General features: G+C 44.3%; 1 protein-coding gene across 1 annotated transcript in view; it reads right to left on the reverse strand.

The window, feature by feature from the left end:
- Positions 1-2,180: 2,180 nt before the first annotated feature.
- Positions 2,181-18,559, reverse strand: part of ACTR6 (actin related protein 6) — a 29,103-nt gene continuing 12,724 nt past the window's right edge. Inside the window, exons 6-11 of the mRNA XM_068110220.2 lie at positions 15,341-15,397; positions 13,848-13,946; positions 11,044-11,122; positions 10,781-10,952; positions 6,346-6,484; positions 2,181-4,162 (exon numbers count right to left, since the gene is read on the reverse strand). Of these exons, the coding sequence (XP_067966321.2) occupies positions 4,030-4,162; positions 6,346-6,484; positions 10,781-10,952; positions 11,044-11,122; positions 13,848-13,946; positions 15,341-15,397 (679 nt within the window). The 3' untranslated portion in view covers positions 2,181-4,029. The remainder of the gene's footprint in view (positions 4,163-6,345; positions 6,485-10,780; positions 10,953-11,043; positions 11,123-13,847; positions 13,947-15,340; positions 15,398-18,559) is intronic.

Below are 18,559 nucleotides of genomic sequence, written 5' to 3' on the forward strand. Positions count from 1 at the left end.
TGAGTCACGAAGGAAACCACCTTTGTGAGGTCAAAGGTCAAACTTCCAAAATCAATTTTTATCCAATTGACTTGAAAATTAAATAGCAATTGCACAATGCATCATGGAATTGGGAATACAACTATCTTTAAGGTCAACTCAAGGTCAAACTTCGAAAATCTATTTTCATCTGAAAAATCAATTTTCATTCTATTAACTTGGAAATAAACAGCAATTGCATGGTTCATCACTGAATTGGGAAACCAACTTTTTGAGGTCAAAAGGTCAAACTTCTAAAATCAATTTTCTGCCAGTTAAAACAAATTTTCTGCCACCAAATTTAATCTGATTGCCTCTATCTTTGATTGATTGTCAAATTTAATCTTGATGAAATGGACAATTTGAGGTAACCATGGTAAATTTTATTTTGGGAAGGGGTGGATTTTCCAAGTGATTGTGCTCTGCACGGTCTTTATTTATTTTTGACGAGCCTTGCATCTTTTTCTCTTGCCATGACATTCATTTTAATCAATCCGAGTGCCTCTACCATTTTGGGACATTCAATCTTTGTCAGATTTTCTCGCCGAAGTTGAACTTCCATGTGTAATGTTTTCCCCTCATGGAATGTGCTCCACCATAGAGTACATTTTGAAAGCATCACCTTTCTTTACTGTGGAAGTGGAGAATCTAACCGGCCATCAATTTATCTGGCCATATTCGTTGGACGTTAGACATCCCATGTCATTTATGAAGAGGTGAGCTATCATCGCCAGCACTATGAGCAAATTACAAACTCCTGCCCGAACCAGCAAAGGGAATTGCGTTAACAGCACAGCCAATCCCATCAGCCGATGATGCCACCCACAGCCTTGTGCTTGAACGAAGTGTACCTTCGGACCCAAAATCTCCCCATTTTAGCTCTGTGATGGAAGAGGGCCAATCTCTTCTAAATGGGTATTAGGCTATGAGCCAGACCCCCCCCAAATTGACCGGTCGGTACCATACAGATGGAGTAAGGCTCATTGTGATTTTTAGCAAGATCTATGTCCCTAGATATGAAAAAAAAGTGATAGTGTATAACTCTCGGCCATCTCTGTTATCACCCGAAATATTATTATACGCCTGCTTCGCTTCGCCAAAAAATGTGATATTTGCTAAAATTGGAATAAATATGTTTTTAAGGACCACAGAGTGCCGAGATCGAGATCGTATTTGTTCGAGAGATCATGATAAACCTAGAGTGTGGAGCAAGTTTGCATGCATTGTGAAATATAATGTAGCTGATGTTACAAACCTACTTTAGGATACTAGCTAATACCAAAAATTACACAGATACCAAAAGTAGTAGACGAATAAACCTAAAATGTTCAAAAGCTATGTCTCGTTCCAAAACATCAAAATTAGGGGGTATGGTTGAACATATTTTGAACTTTGCCAAAATATGTGCCCCAAACAACCACCATATTACAAAGTAATGATATATTCCAATGCAGTGGTTCCTTGCGAAGATTTTGAGGGGTCAAATGTTACTCTGGGAGTTTTCATTTTTGAAATATTGACAAAAATGTACAATGTGAATTCTGAACTCGAAGCGATTTAGACCACTTTTTCACTAAATTTAACATATTTTTTTGTCATATCAATATTTTGATAAATAACCCCCACAAATGTTCTATATTTCTATTACTATATTAGTTGGCATCCAGTATGCAAATTATTGGCACTCTGTGGTCCTTAAAAACATATTTATTCCAATTTTAGCAAATATCACTTTTTGGCGAAGCGAAGCGGGCGTATAATAATATTTCGGGTGATAACACAGACATGGCCGAGAGTTATACACTGCTATCACTTTTTTTTCATATCTAGGGACATATATCTTGCTAAAAATCACAATGAGCCTTACTCCATCTGTATGGTACCGACCAACCCCCTTGGCTCATAGCCTATAATAATATTTCGGGTGATAACACAGAGATGGCCGAGAGTTATACACTGCTATCACTTTTTTTTCATATCTAGGGACATATATCTTGCTAAAAATCACTGAGCCTTACTCCATCTGTATGGTACCGACCAACCCCCTTGGCTCATAGCCTATCTTACTCTTCTGTGACATGTCAAACGACAAAAGCAACTGGGTGAAGACATTTGAGATTTTGTATCAGAGACCATTTCCTTAATGAGATTTCACAGAAAACCAGAATTGGAGGTTCTTTTATTTCTAAAAGGCAATATTTCTTTGCCCGAGATTTCTATTCAGCACACTCGGGTTATATAAATATTCTCATCTGATCATAAATTTGTTTTTAGACAACACCAGTATTCATGTTTCATTGGTTATGGGAATCTCCCATGGTGAAGCCAAAGCTGTGGGTCAATCACTTCTCCATTGCAGGCAGGTCAGTGGCATTCCACTGCCTCCTTTCTGGTCTTGCACCCTCAGCATTTTGTTCCTCCAGCTTTCTGCAGGTCTTACGCAGTGGTCCACCATCAACCCCCTTCAGGTGAAACTACCTAAATCCAGGATTACTCCTCACCTTCACTCATCCGTTCCTCTTTTTTGCCACCTGTGCAACCAACTTCCACATCCTCTTCAATCTCGTTCTTCCCTTCAGGTGTTTAACACAGCTGTTCACCACCATCTCAGATCACCCCCAACCCAAAATCATGATTTTTTTTGTACCCTTGTTAGCCCCCACCCCCTCTCCCCCTACACCTACCTCATCCTCCACCTCTAAAATTTCCAGTTTACCCTTCTGAGAGTTTCCTTCTGTACCCTCTCCTGCCCCCATTCCTTCCCACACCCATTGTTTGTCCAGGTCTCCCTCGATCTTGCCATTCGACTCTTGGTGGTTTCTCTCCCCCCCTCCCCACTGTTAGGTCATGATCAGTTCAGTATACTCGATCTTCCACAAACCTCGACTGTGTACAAAAATAAATAAAAAATTCTGACAAGCCTCAAATGATACCTTCTCCTTCCAGAAGAACCATCTCGTGAACCCTCCCATCTTCAAGTGTGAGAGAGGGGGGAAAGGGGGTTGAGGGGTAGGATTTGTGAAAGGGGGTTAAGGGGTTGTGATGGAGCTGATGCCTGTGAGGAGCTCAATCCACAATCGATTTTTGAAGAAAAATTCCAACAATGATCATTCCTTGCAGAACTTTCCAGAGATCGTCCATCATTTTTTTTATTGCTCGCTGACCTCAATGGCAATGCCCTTACATGACGAGTCAATAGTCATGGTCCTGCTCGGGAAAGAGCCCGCATGGCCTCACTACCTTTATGGTTAGCCAAGACTCATGGAATATCGAGGATTTCGAGAGGAAATGATAAAGGACGGTGTCTTGCTTCATCCATCCACTGACAATTTGCAGGTTATCGACGACCACTAATCTGCAAACGATGGTGGACTGGTTTGCAAGCACGGAGAAATGTCTTCGCTCACACCCGCCCGGGAGTCCACCATTTTTCTTCTCCGAATCAACTTGCATGATTACATCTTCATATCGTTGGAACACTTGTGTACAACCCATCATGGGGACGCTTGTGTACGACCTAAAAATTCACGCACTCAACAGAAGCCCGGAGCGAAAGCTGCACAGCCGGCATCGGGGCTCAGGAAGGACACGATGCAGGTATTAAAAACGGTTCAGTCTGTGGTATTCGGGAGAGGGAGCAAAAACAGAATCAGTTTCTTGTGGAGCAACCTCCCTTCCCCCCCCACTCCCATCTTTTTTAAATTTCGGTTCCATTTTTGTTTGTTCCCAAGTTTCCCCATCCATGATTAAGAATTTGCATCTATGTCCTCTTCCTCCATATCATTTATTCCTCCTCCTGTCTTTTCTGTCTACACTGCTGTTGGTGTGTTCACCCTCCCCCTTTCTTTCATTTAAAACGTGCAAGCCTCAAATGGTACACACCTGCAGTGTAAAACAAAATTAAGAAATAAACAATTACAAGGAAACTACACGAAGCTGAGCAAAATGCTATACAATGGAAACCGTCATTAGCAGATGTTGAGATGACCACGACTCAGCACAAGGTGGCCATCACACGTCAAACTTGCTGTCACAGGCATCTTGTCCCTGCTCTTCGTACTGTCTGCGAGTCACGAGGTGCTTGCTGCTGAAGCTGGGGCTTCGTGATAGCATAGAGCCACCCGTCCATGCGTGGGTAATTGGCCTACAAGAGGAACAAGGAACAATTCAGTAATATTCCTCAACCTGCAAAACATAGCTGAGTTTGAAACGTTTGGAATGCTCTCAACCAACCGGCTGCCATCTTGAAAATAAATTGAGGAAGGAGCACAGGGAGGCAATCGATGAACGCGACTTGTGAAATTAAGCGGTGCAGGTGAGCAGAAAGCTTGTACATCGGTAAGGTAAGAAGGATGTGCCATTACATAATGATTTCCAGAGAGGCTGGAAAGGGCAGAGGGCAGGATGAACACCCAAAGTGCTTAAATGGAGAAGGCCCTGTGATTTAGCCTCTTGTTGAGAGATACCAACGATTACGAAGGCATTCGACTCCACTGAAGGCTCGGGAAGGAAGGATAATGGATTGTTATGTTAATGGGAAAGGAGGCAGTAGTTTATATTGAGGACTTAAACCCCATGCATGTTCGCGTAGCTTTCAGAAATTATACCCTGTATTAAGTGCACGTGTCTCAGGTAAGGTGCCTTTAGTAATGCCTGTGAGGAGACGGTCAATGCCTAAATTGGACAATGGCCAAGTTAAGGTGGCCCGTCCAGTTGTTTTTGTTTTTGTACCAGGAGGTACTAAATGGAAACAGGACTTATTGGGCCAGGCCTTTCTGGTGTCATTTTCTGGTGGTCATTGGATTGTTCCACTTCGGCCTGGATGGCAGTCAGTCGTGTTCACGCTGCTTCGGTACGGAAGGTGGAATTTGGTCTGCCCTGCTTAGTTGCAGAAGGCAGCCTGTTGTCCGTGCTGATTTGGCACGGGAAGCAGCAATGATCTATTCTGCTTCGACCAAAGAGGCGACAATCAGCTCGCCACTTTGGAGCAGACGGTGGCCATTGGCTCTGCGCACAGAAGATGGCAATTGGGTTGTGCCCGTGACGTGTGTGAGATGGCCATTCTCTGTTGACTGCACACATGAGATTTGTGAAACCCCCTCCGGGTGAGAACGTGCTGCGGCCTGGTACTGTGTAAAACAGTGATGGTATGGCTATCCGTGAATATAAGGCTTCAGCATGGTCGATACTCGCTTCAAGTGCGAGAGGTTATCCACCACATGACAGTAATGATCGAGAATGGAGGATTGGAGACCTGTGGCGTTCATGCTTCTGTGGAATGTTATTGCTTGGCAACCCTTTCACTGCTCCGTGACCCTGACATAGATGCCTTACTCCATACTCAGACACTGATGCACTTGTTCAAAACCAAGCACAATTCATACAATTCCAATATTGTGTGGCTTTACCTGCAGTGTGGTTTACGATTCATAACAATCCCCTACACCCATTCATTGTAATTAACAATCTATATATTAATACATGCTTATGCAGATTTGCACAAGGAGGTTGTTGTACAACCCCGGACAGTTCTCTCAAACAAGCCCGCGGCACGGAGACAGCCGATCGACCCCCCAGGAGCAACCTAGAGATACCACCCCCCCCCCCCCCCCCCCCCCCCAGATCCAGGATGGTGTACCTCCGCCTTAAAATCAGGGCCACAACAGAGTTAGAGAGAAAGAAAAAAGATGGAAAGGGCCGGCTTAGTCTTGGTTTACGCGGTGTCCCGCTTTTTTGAAGAACAAGGCCAAAATTTTTCATGAGGCTCGTCGGGGATTCGAACCCGGGACCTCTCGCACCTGAAATGAGAATCGTACCTGAACAACGCCAAGCCATATCCGCATTCTACGTTCAATCGTTTATGCAACTTTGTTCAAAAATAAAATCCTCCATGGGTCGGTGTGCTCCTACGTTTAAAGTTTTGTGTCAATCTCTCGAGCGGTTTTGCGGAAAAAGACGAATTTTAAAGCGAATAAAAAGTGAAAAAGTGAGGGCATCGCGGGTAAAATATTCACATGCAGGTCGGGCCCGTGCATTTCAATTTTGTGTGGACGTGCTGTCCAATCAAAGATGGCATTATGTTTAGTTTAATTGGATCCTAAAAAGAACCCCTCCTCAACCCCACTCCCTAAAACTTATTCAGTCGGTCTGTTAAAGGTTTTCCCTTCACAGCTTCTTCTTCTTCTTCTTCTTCTTCTTCACAGCTACACAGCTTCTTCACAGCGAAACTCTTATGCTATTCATTCACATTTAACTCCAAGTATGCACAAAGTGAAATCGAAAAACAAAACAATACTTCAATGCAGTACGTTAGACTGGATCACTCACTTGTCAGGTAGCGTGACAGACACCCTGAACTCGTCCGGGGAAAGGCTGCGCACGTCTGCGAATACGCGGTCCCGGTATCCGGCGAACAGAGAACCCCCGCCTGTAAGTACCATGTTCTGATACATGTGTGGCTGCATCTCTGTCACACACAGGTCACACAAGCCAGGAGGTGAACTCCACCTTTTAGAGAAACAACAGCAGGTAAGCAGCAATCCGGGGAACCTCAGAAGGTCACGAGGCTCTGAGGTGCGAGCTTTGCTTTGCAGACAGGTGCGATAACAAAAAAGTTGGCCAGTCTGTTGTTATGCACCAAACAGTTGAGATATATAGCTCGAAGAAGGGGAGGCACTCAGGTTATAATTTATTTATTTTCTGCAGGGTACTAATCGACAGAGTTTGTCCGTATTGTATCTAGACGGATAAAGCACAAAAACAAGAGTTAATACGACTCTTGTATTGCAGGTAACATGGTGGAATGTCTATACCGAGGAGACAGATCGCATGACCTGTGATCTGCTGGTGTATCACGTAACTATGGTAACGCAACACTCCGTGCTGCCAATCCATGGGGTTTGGCCGGTGCGGACTCGGCCATGGTCGGCATCAAACAGCCGAACTCCCACTGGAAATTCCACGAGAATTATTATTTTTATTTAACAAGTCTTCAGTATACAATTAATGGTCGTACATTAGCAAAGTTTTGCGTGCAAAATGTCCAGTTTACAGAGAGGCAGACAGGTGCCGTGTCGTAATGTGTACAAAAGGTTGGCTGACTCGATGTGAGCCTGACAGTGAAGATTCCAATCTGTCTATACGATAAAAAGTGTCGTGTGTGTGTAATGTTCCCTTACACCCATTGGTTGGACAGTTTGCCCGACTCGACCACAATTTCAACTTGATGAAAAAAAACAAGTACAAAAAGTTTTAATTAAAACAAAAGCCGCGTCGATGTTACACAATGCCTAGATGCAACTGTGCCTATAACGTCGATGTTATAGGCACAGGACATTCCTATTGATTCGATTACTTGATGTTATTTTTGTACAAAGTGAAAATATATCTCGGCAATTTCCCGTGTGTGGCGACGAATTTTTAATATATCTCGGCATTTTCCTGTCTGTTATTTCAGGCGGTGTATGACTGACCATGCCGCGATTTAAAAAAAAAAAAATCTCGGCAATTTCCCGTGTGTGGCGACACGTGAACGAAGCTATGCTCCTCTCTCCACATTATTGTGACGACGTATAAATTAAATATTTCATCGTGACGATTGTCATCAAATGGACGAATTTTTAATATATCTCGGCATTTTCCCGTCTGTTATTTCGGGCGGTGTATGACTGAGCATGCCGCGATTTAAAAAAAAAATATCTCAATGGACTTGAAGTTACAGGCCTTTGAGAATTCATTTCGTTCTATAAAGGGCAACTTTCATCGGATTTTCTTCCCGTTTTTTTTCCAACCGAGTCGAAAACTATGTTAGCGACTGTGAAAAATGAAATGATATATCGAATTTGATTTGAAATAAAACTGTGTGAGAGAGGAAGACACCACGGGCCTACAAAACAGGCCTCAAAGCTATGCGAGTTAATAAAATGGTGGATATTTGTTTATATGAAGCCTCTCCCAGAATGGGTGGAGCTATGGTTCCCAGAATGGGTGGAGCTTTGAGGTTTTGTCTTCTCTGCAAGAACAAGAAGAAGAAGAAGAACAAGAAGAACAACAACAGCAGAGCGCACTCTATGACCAGCGTCTGCGACGAGGCTAAAAAAAATCATACGGGGCCATGTTGATGTTACTCGAAGCCAAAAACATCTTCAGAGCTGGCATATTCCCAGCCACCATGTCCTCCCGACAAGTTTTCCCTTCGATGTAAAACAACCAAAGCAATAGTTAAAAGGATGTTGAGATGATGGGTGCAATGAGCCTCAACGATCGAGGCCTCAACGACCCTCATGATGATCAACGATCCTCATGAATGATGAGAGACCTCAACGATCGAGGCAGCGGTCTGTCTATACACCACCCTAATAACTAAGTGGCATTGTCTCAAGCAGGGCTTTTACTGGAGGTTCTGCTGGTCCTTTCTGTTGTTTCGGACTATTTCCCCCCAAATGACTTTCGGTAATCTTGTGACATTGTGTAAGAAAACATCCATCATCACGATATATTCTTATGTTTGTGGTGGTAGTGATATGTCGAGTCAGGTACATTCGTATAGGTAGGTGCTCCAGATGTCGGGTAAGAACCATCACCTGTAATAAGTTCTGTTTAGCCGAATGTCGGAGTAAGGTGTATCTTCGTCCCCGTCATGAGGGGGCGGGGCATGTTAACTAGCTTAGGGCATAAGAAGACATTATCCCTTGTAAGTCTTACCCTATGTGATCTATCCTTTGTCCTTTATGGCACCGCAATAGACACCAGTGAGGAAATGCCATTAATTGCACTGAATAATAGCCATAAAACCAACCAGAAGCCAGTTCTGAGCACAGCCATTTGGGACGCACCAGCTACATCGCCACGGAAGACAGGCAGGCCGAAGACACGCCCCGAGGAGCCGTGATTGGTCAGGGCGGAGCAAAAGCGATTCGCTATTGGGCGGGAGTTGACCAACAGAAAGGCCGGGGTAAGAAGGGACTCGTGATTGGCCAGGGCGAAGGAAGAAGCTACCCGCTGATTGGAGGAAGGAAGGCCGAGGAGGAAGCCGAGCGCCGATTGGCAAAGACCACCGATGACGTCAGAGGCGAGCAAGAAGCGGCGCGCTTATCGGTGGAGAAGCGCTGATGACGTCACGACCCGATGTTAAAAGAACTCTAGGACCGACATTTTCCCCCTTGCTTTCTTGCTCTTGCTTTCCTCGAGCTCTTTTGCTCTCTGACCCTGGACTCTTGCTTTTTGCCCTTCACGCCTACATTTTGCCCTTCCTCGCCTCGCGCATCTTCCTCTTGTCTCTCAACGTTCCTGCCTCTCGCTCACCCCTGGCCTTCGACACTCGAACTGAAAACCTTCCTTTGGCGTGCGAGAAGAACGGAGGCCTGACTTTGTGCGCGCGCGCCAAACGACGAGCGGTTTTCCACCAACGCCGGAGCCGCGTCAAGACTGCGTGCTGGGGCCTGGGTGAGGCAGCGAGTTGAGCTAAGTGCCACGATAACCCACACGTATTTTATCCAGTTTATATTCCCCTGTGTCTGTGTTTCTAAGTCTGGTGAGGGAGCGCTCTATTTAGGAATTTAGTTTTGCCGTCACGTTTTTCTTGTTACTGGTATTTTATTTAATAAATCCTTTCGTTATTTTCTGTACATTTTAAATCCGTTTTCGTGCGAGTTATTTTCCGCAGGTTGAAGACTGCCCAGAGGGATCGCTCAGGTAAAAGCTTCAGCTTCCTCTTCCCCTTTCTTTCCCCGCGTATATAAAATCCACATTTGGGCATCGCCTTCGGAGTTAAAAGCTCGCTATTGGCTATCCGTGACTTTCCCGGTATTAACCAATGGGGAGTCATACGACAATATATATATATATATATTTTGTTTGTTCACACACACACACACACACACACACACACACACACACACACACACACACACACACACACACACACACACACACACACACACACACACACACACACACACACACACACACACACACACACACACACACACACACACACACACACACACACACACACACACACACACACACACACGGTTCGTGGAAGAGCTGGGACACAGATCAGATGAGGACGCCAGAGAAAAAGAAGGGGAAATGCCAACAGCATGGCAGAGCGAGAAAGTCGATGGAGACGGACAACAAGGGGATGCAGATAATGATGAGGGGTTGGGGAGAATGCAAGGGAGGGGTGGTGGTGGTTTAACTTGTGCAGAAAATGTCATGGTTTTGGAGGAGGGATGACTTGAGATGGTGCTTGAAGACCTAGAAGGAAGAATGAGATTGAAGAGAGTGTGGGAGGTGGTTTTACAGGCAGGAAAAAGAGCAATGAAATGAGTGGAGGTCACTTGGGGGAGGGGGGGGGGGGTATTAAAGTTGGGGAGTTGTGGTCGGGGGTGTGGGCAGGAGGGGTTTGAAGGCTTGGAGCGGGGACGGGATTGCCACCTTAGGGTTGGGAGGGGGAGGGTGAGGCCGTGGATTTGGGGAGGGGAAAGTTGAGGGGTTGGGAGTTTGTGAGGGGGGGGGGGGGGCGGGGGTCAATAACTTGGGCTTTGTTTGTGAAGGTGGGGGCGGGGAGGGAGAGCTGAGGACTAGAAATCACATTTTACATTGCACAGATGTTCCGCAGGTCTGCTAGTGCTCATCAAGCAAGGGTGATGAATGGGTAACCATTTTATTGTCCGGAATGAAGATAAAGGACGCTTCACTAGAAGTACCGCAATAAGAAGGATGCATGAGAGTTAGCTTGGGCTAAACCGGTTCCAACCTGGCGTGAGCGACTCCACGGCACATCGAATGGCTTCAGGAATCCCCATTTCCTGAATCCCAATGTCTGACGGATGGAACATGATCTCAGGAACTGCAAATCGCTCGTTTGAAAGACGTAGTACTTGTTCTCCACTCGGATATTTTCCACTCCATATCATGTCTTTGCGTTCCTGAAATGTATTATATATGCAGAGGATCACAAAACAAGAACAACAACAGTCAACGGAACAAGATGTTTAAATTATTTCTCCTTTTCCTTACCTTGCAATAGCCCTTTCTTATTGCACTGAAATCTGGCAACACGTAATCCGTTAAAATAGTGTTCTCCTCTCCTTTAAGCCTACGGGTGGGTGAAGGTGCCAAAGATCCCTGTGTCAGCTCAAAAGAATGCTCGTGCTGGTTATCATAAATCCCAACATAAATTTCGTCTTATCAGGATATTCTTAGATTATTCTATAGAATAAAATGAACATTCTCAATTATCAATGAAGCCTCGTTAACAATTAACCGGAAATTGGAGCAATTCGTCACCGTCAGGTGTCAGACGTCTCTCACTATGCTCCCTAGATTTGATACCACAGCAATTTATACATCGATATCACAGCAAACAAGGCTAAATCACCCCCTCCTCCCTTCCCCAACCCCCAGTGTTTCAGCAGCAACCATTAAAATTATGTTGACTTCCTGTGCAGTTGAGACAAATTCCAATAGCCATAGAATGGAAAACTACAATCTATATCTAAATACCCAAACTGTGGTTTTTGATTGGAGGGATGGACTGCGTATGTATGTGTGGCTTAGTAAATTGGTGGGCGGACCATCTTACGACTGCCTTACACCAATTGGCTGGACAGGTGGCCTGACTCCACTTCACCTCTGAAAAAAATGCATCATACCTCCAGTATTTTGCTGCTCTATTAGGCCCAAGATATATTCAGAAGTGTTATATCCACAATCACTATGTCTTCCCCATAGATTTTGTTTTCAGCGTGAAAAAGGCCAAAAGCGACAATGAATGAATAAATGAATGAATGAATGAATGATCGTTTTAAGGCCATTTTCCCCGCTAGAGCAGGGGTTAGCCTTGCGGGCCCCATGACAATCATGGTTCCCTGTTTGAGGCAATGTTTGTATGGCCGGATGCCCTTCCTGGCGCCAACCCTTAGTGGCCTCTTACGATGCGCAGGGATACGGTGTACCTATTCTAAACCGGGGTACACACCGGGGAAAAAAATGTCAAAAAAGCGACAATGAAAAGTATCATAATTAATTGGCGTCACAGGCATTTTGAGGCAAAAGGTTTGTGTAGGCCAAAGGTAAGAATTGTCAACGAATTGCAATTGAATGAGGGGTTTTCTCAATGTCTGGATAATCAGTTGGGCTTTGCCAATCTTCAGTGGGAATTTATACTTTTCAGGACAGAACCTCAATAAACAGTGGGTCCACATCAATAGGCCCACACACTAAGTTTTAATTTTTACAAGGTCTAGACTCGTGGAGGACGCAGAACAGATCAGGACAGGATATAGCACAGGGAACAGCTGGAGAAAGGGGAAAACGCCAACAGCAGGGTGGAGGGAGAAGGTTTGGGGAGGGGTGGGGTGTGATTTAATGGGTGTAGAAAAGATCATGATTTTGGATGGGGTATGACTTGAGATGGAGGTGAAAAGCTGTCTTGAAGACCTGGAGAGAAGAATGAGATGGAAGAGAGTGTGAAACTTTGTTCCACAGGCAAGAAAAAAAGAGGAATAAATGAATGGAGGTGAGCAGTGGTTCTGGATTTAGACCGTTTCATGAGGAGGGGGTTGCTGGTGGATCACGTGCGTCCTGCAGATACATGAGGGGAGAGAGGAAGGAGACAGAACATGGAGAGGGCAGAGGGTGCAAGACCGGAAATGAGGGGGGAAGAAGACACAGAGACCACCAACATGACGGCGATACCGAAGTGATAGGCCCATAGACACAGCTTCATTGTGCGAGATTTTGAAAGCCTTTGTTTCCATGGCAACAAGCTGTGCACGATGATGTAAGGCAGCGAGCCAGCCCAGAGCCGAAAGCAGTACTTCATCGAGCTGCAGATGAAAGCCTTGTAGGTGGATATAAGCTGAGGTGTGCCAAGGAAGGACTTTGCTCGACGGAAGGTGCCCAGTCAACGTCTGGCTTTGGAGGCCAACTTTGCAATGTGACTTGCCCAAGAGAGATCATGGCTGAGAGCGAGACCCAAGAGTTTGAATGACCGAACCTCTGAGAGGGTTGTTGAGAAAGTAGATGGACGATTTGCAGTACGGTCCTTTTGGAGAGAGAGAGAGAGTGAGTGAGTTGTGGGATCTCTCAGGATTGAAAGACGTATTCCAAATGTTTGACCAGATTTTCATTTTGTCAAAGTCTGAGGATGACATCCAGAGGGAATCAGAGGAAATCCTCTGAGGAGAGGGAAGAGGCTGCTACTTGTCTGTCAGAAGGATGAGAGATTTCATGGCAGAGAGTAGAGTCATCAAATAGATTGAGGATTTTCCAGAGTCAGAGAGATCATTGATGAAGATTAGGAACAAGATGGGCCTGAGAACACTGCCTTGGGGTGCTCCAGCCTTGACAGAGAGAGGAGAAGAAAGGGTTCCGTTGAGTGCTACACGTTGGTCATGAGAGTGGAGGAAGGCAGTAATTCAAAAGTGGAGTTGGCTTTCGATTCCATAGGCAGGCAGTTTGGAGAATAAGGCAGGATGCCAGACTATATCGTAGGCTCGAGATAAGTTGTGTTCAAAACTATGTCTTCTCTTTTTTGTAAAAAGGTAACGAGGTTCATGGAAAAGCTGAAATGACAGGTGTAAACTTGACAACCAGATGATAGGGCTGAAGGAAACAGACAGACGATGAATATACAGAGACAGGTTATGGAGAGAAGAGAAGTGGGTATGGAGAGAATGTGCGTGTGTGCGCACATGGATGCGACAAAGGTGGACATGGGCCGCACTTTTGAAGGATTGAAGGGTGGGTCCAGAAAGGACCGGCTCAGGGAAGTGATTCAACACACAAGAGAAAAGGGTAAAATGTTAGAAAATACTCACTGAGCATCTTTCATGTCTTTGTAGAACTGCTGTGACACGTAACACACATCTTCCTTCACCTGATTGATGACGTACGTCTCATCCATGACGTGAAGTTGCCTGGATTAAAATGGAACAATGGATCAGTTTCAAGGCAATGAATACAATAACTGTGGGAAGGCAAAAAGCCTTTCCTTCCTTTTATATTTTTTCAGTTTGACAATAACAGCGGCGTCGTGCAAAAGCTATGAATCCGAGAGGTCGGCGGTTTGATTACAACCACGGCTGAATCATAGCAAAGACTTAAAACTGGAATGAACTCGGTAGCGGTAGAACAGTATGTTTTTATCCCACTGTTAGGCCGGATCTACATCATGATCTTCAGCAAAATCTAATTGGCTTGTTATTGTCATATACCCAACTCATCCACCAAGTTCTCATAACTCGTTCATAACTTTGAGATATTGTACTATATACAAATAGGTACACCGTATCCCTGCGCATCGTGAGAGGCCACTAAGGGTTGGTGTCAGGAAGGTCATCCGGCCATAAAAACATTGCCTGAAACAGGGAACCATGATTGTCATGGGACCCGCAAGGCTAACCCCCGCTCTAGCGGGGAAAATGGCCTTAAAACGATCATTCATACTGTTTTTAGCCTTATTTTTCAATGGTGAAGAATCACTTAAAAATTTTTGCATCTGGATCTTCATCAAAATCGAATCGCTTAGTTCTTGTCACACACCCAATATGTCCACTAAGTTATGTCGGAATCTGTCCATAACTTTTTGAGTTATCCTGCTCACAGACAAGCAAACAGACAGACAGATAAACAGGAGGGAATATTCGGAATTTGCACGTGTATACTGTACACTGCATGCACAAATTGCCATGCATGTATACCGAGTCATGTGACAGTGCTACATGTGGAACTGAGTAAATTGCAACACAGCACGATTAGGTGAACCATCCCAGCTGTGAAAACATTTTTATTGACATCTATGTGTCCTAAACATGATGCCATGAATAAATTGAAAAACGAATCGACAAATTAAATTAAACAATTGGAAAAAAAATTTTTTTATTAAATTGTAAAAATATTTAAAATTTGAAAAACAAATAGTTGAAAATTTGAAATATTCTAATAATTAAACAATTTTTTAAATCAATTAATTACTTTTTTTTAAAGGAAGATTATTCTTCACAAAGCAGGACAACGGAAAAACTAAACATTTAATGCCTCCCTATGGGAACCATAATAACAACCAACCTGAGATCCTCAGACAAAGTTAACATCCCAGCAAGATTTACTCAATCAAAATTACATTTAACAACAAACATTACCAGGGTTATAAAATCACAGCTCATCTTGCATGACAACCTTGCATTGTACGAACTCTTCTTCGCAAAATACATGATCCGCAAAAACACTAAATACACAGATGCAACTTGCCATTCTTGAAATCGATAATTAAATAAATATACTTCTGCCTAATTGATGACGTTTTCAATACCTGTAGGAAATGATCTCTTTCAAGTGGTTGCTCAGAAGCTTTCCGCCGACATTTAATCTGCAAGTGAGAAAGACACGGCAAGGACACTTCGTTATTTGAACTTCCAAAAAATAATATATAAAGGTTTGAAGGGACAAAGAGGTTAAATGGATTGAAAGAGTCTGTATAGTCATTCGACATCAAACTTGGAGAGTTACTACAGTCTGCGATTGGGCCAGTTATTAATGCAATGAAAAGCCAAATACAATCATGTACCTGAGGAAAAAGTGGAGGGGAAAAAAAAGGAAAAAAAGATTGTGAGATGAATGCAGGAAAATAAAAATAAAAGGCATTTTGGGAAAACTAAGGAGTCAAAAAGGTTTCCCGCTGACCATAAAGGTATGATTGCACGACAGTGAAACTTGGTCAGAGAAAGTGCATCCAGTCCTTACAGGAAGTTGCAGTAATTATTTAATGTGCATCAAGGTTCGCTCCATAACATGTTTGATTTCACATTGTCATGTTGGAGAGGACAGCAGCTCTTTTGCTCCAATGAATGGATAACACCCAAAACATCGGTGTTAGTTTGCTTCCAACGGCAGTTAGCCCACCTTTGACTACCTTGAGTTGATAAAAGATATCCTTTGATTTGTCCACTGACACCATATCTTTCTCATTTTCACCATATCTTTCTCATTTTCACCATATCTTTCTCATTTTCACCATATCTTTCTCATTTTCAATCGGAAGGATCCCTCAATAGACCCCGACAGAAACGCACAACTGACTGAAGGGGAAATGCCCGCCGTCATAACACCATCAGACAGATGGCAATGCCGGCTGGCAAGCCTGACACTGGACCAGAATGGCAACACAATGGAACAACTTCCAAGGCCACAACTGCACAGCAAGAAAACAGCGATGGTGCAACACTGCAACAAAGGAAAACAACGGACATGGGCGGGGTATGCGAGTGACAAATTTGTTTGGTGGTTAGTGTGCCGGCTTGGGATCCTAGGATCCTGGGTTCGAATCCCGGTCGATCGCTGAATTAACACCAGGGGGGTTGACTCAGCCTGTCATCCTTCCGAGGTCGGCAAATTGAGTACCAGCTTGCTGGGATGAATGATCCCGGTGTGTACCCCGGTTTAGAATAGGTACACCGTATCCCTGCGCATCGTAAGAGGCGACCAAGGGTTGGCGTCAGGAAGGGCATCCGGCCATAAAAACATTGCCTCAAACAGGGAACCATGATTGTCATGGGGCCCGCAAGGCTAACCCCCGCTCCAGCGGGGAAAATGGCCTTAAAACGATCATTCATTCATTCATTCATTCAAGATGACGTAAAGTGCCGCAATATTTTGTCTAAGTACTGCTAAACAGAAGGTTTTAAAAGTGTCAAGCAGGCAATTTGAGTTCTACAGTGTTCAAGTGCATCATTGAATTGAAATAAGGATTGATTTTTTAATGTCTTGGAAAAAAAATGGACGTTTATCGGCGTCGATTCAGCGTCTTTTATACCACCTTGTTTAAGACATTACATTACATTAGTTATTCGTGCCTGTTGTTTGTGTCCTTTATGACGTCCTTAAAAACAGTACATTTCCTGTTTGGAATGATTTTCAATTTCATCTTAACGCCTGACAGGCAGACAGAGTAAGACTGCAGCGAAGTCGATGGCGCGCCATTGCAAATCCCCACGCTTCTCAACGAAAGGTGTGCCATTGCAAATCCCCACGCTTCCCACCTAAAAGTGTGCCATTGCAAATCCCCATGCTTCCCACCTAAAGGTGCACCAATGCAAATCCCCATATTTCCCACCTAAAGGTGCGCCATTGCAATGCCCATAATTCCCACCTACTGAAAAGGTGCAACATTGCAAGTCCCCACACTTCCCACCTAAAGATGTGCCATTCCAAATACCCATGCTTCCCACCTAAAGTTGTGCCATTGCAAATCCCCATGCTTCCTAACTAAAGGTGCGCCATTGCAAATCCCCATATTTCCCACCTAAAGGTGCGCCATTGCAAATCCCCATACTTCCCACCTAAAGGTGCGCCATTGCAAATCCCCACGTTTCCCACCTAAAGGTGCGCCATTGCAAATCCCCATACTTCCCACCTAAAGGTGCGCCATTGCAAAACCCCACGCTTCCCCCCTAAAGGTGCGCCATTGCAAATCCCCACGCTTCCACCTAAAGGTGAGCCATTGCCAATCCCCACGCTTCCCCCCTAAAGGTGCGCCATTGCAAATCCCCACGCTTCCCCCCTAAAGGTGCACCATTGCAAATCCCCATATTTCCCACCTAAAGGTGCGCCATTGCAAATCCCCATACTTCCCACCTAAAGGTGCGCCATTGCAAATCCCCACGCTTCCCACCTAAAGGTGCGCCATTGCAAATCCCCACGCTTCCCACCTTAAGGTGCACCATTGCAAATCCCCATAATTCCAATCATCACTGAAAGATGGAAAAAGTTCCACCAGGAATGACCCAACATCAAATTTAAGTTAAATATATTTTCCCCATGTTGACCCCTGTGGCCATAAGTCTCTACCACTGGAGCATAAACCAGGGCTCAAATCCCCAAAAAATCCTTCCATATTTCATGTCTCCCAATGTTGATTGTATATGCAGTTTCCTTTTAAAATGTTTAAAAACGCGCCTGTAATTGGATTTTTCAGTACGACATTTTGACCCCGCCGCAAGGTGCGGGGCCCAACAACGACACTGCTCTTGCACCATATTGTCATGTGATATTCATAACTACCAAGTTTGGTGAATTTCTGCACAACTGTTTAGGTAGAGACAGTGAAATGGACAGATGGACAGACAGGAGCCGAATAATGCCCCTGTTCTTTTTTCCTTATTTTTTTTTTTTAAAGTGTGGGGATAAAAAATGATCTCGCTCCTCTCTGTGCATGTGCGCTCGGGACGAATTCAGAGGCAAAATACTGCTAAACTACAGGTTCATTTCCCGATTAATCTGCAAAATAAAAAGTTCAATTGAAATCAAATTGTTCCTCAATCATAAACTGATGTTTGTTGACAGAGAGACAGACAAAGCAAGCCAATGGCTTAATCACACTTTTCTCTTAGCGCACGTCGGGTAATAACCAAGCCAGTGGCAGCGGGTGGCAATGGGGGAATTGGGGATGGAGAAAATGAAAGATGAAGTGATTTGCTCCTGTCCGATAGAGATTGAACCGATGATGATGATGTCAATGCTAGTAAAATATAAA

This window comes from Myxine glutinosa, chromosome 1 (assembly GCF_964187855.1).
Source record: "Myxine glutinosa chromosome 1, kmMyxGlut1.1, whole genome shotgun sequence".
NCBI classification, from domain to species: domain Eukaryota; kingdom Metazoa; phylum Chordata; class Myxini; order Myxiniformes; family Myxinidae; genus Myxine; species Myxine glutinosa.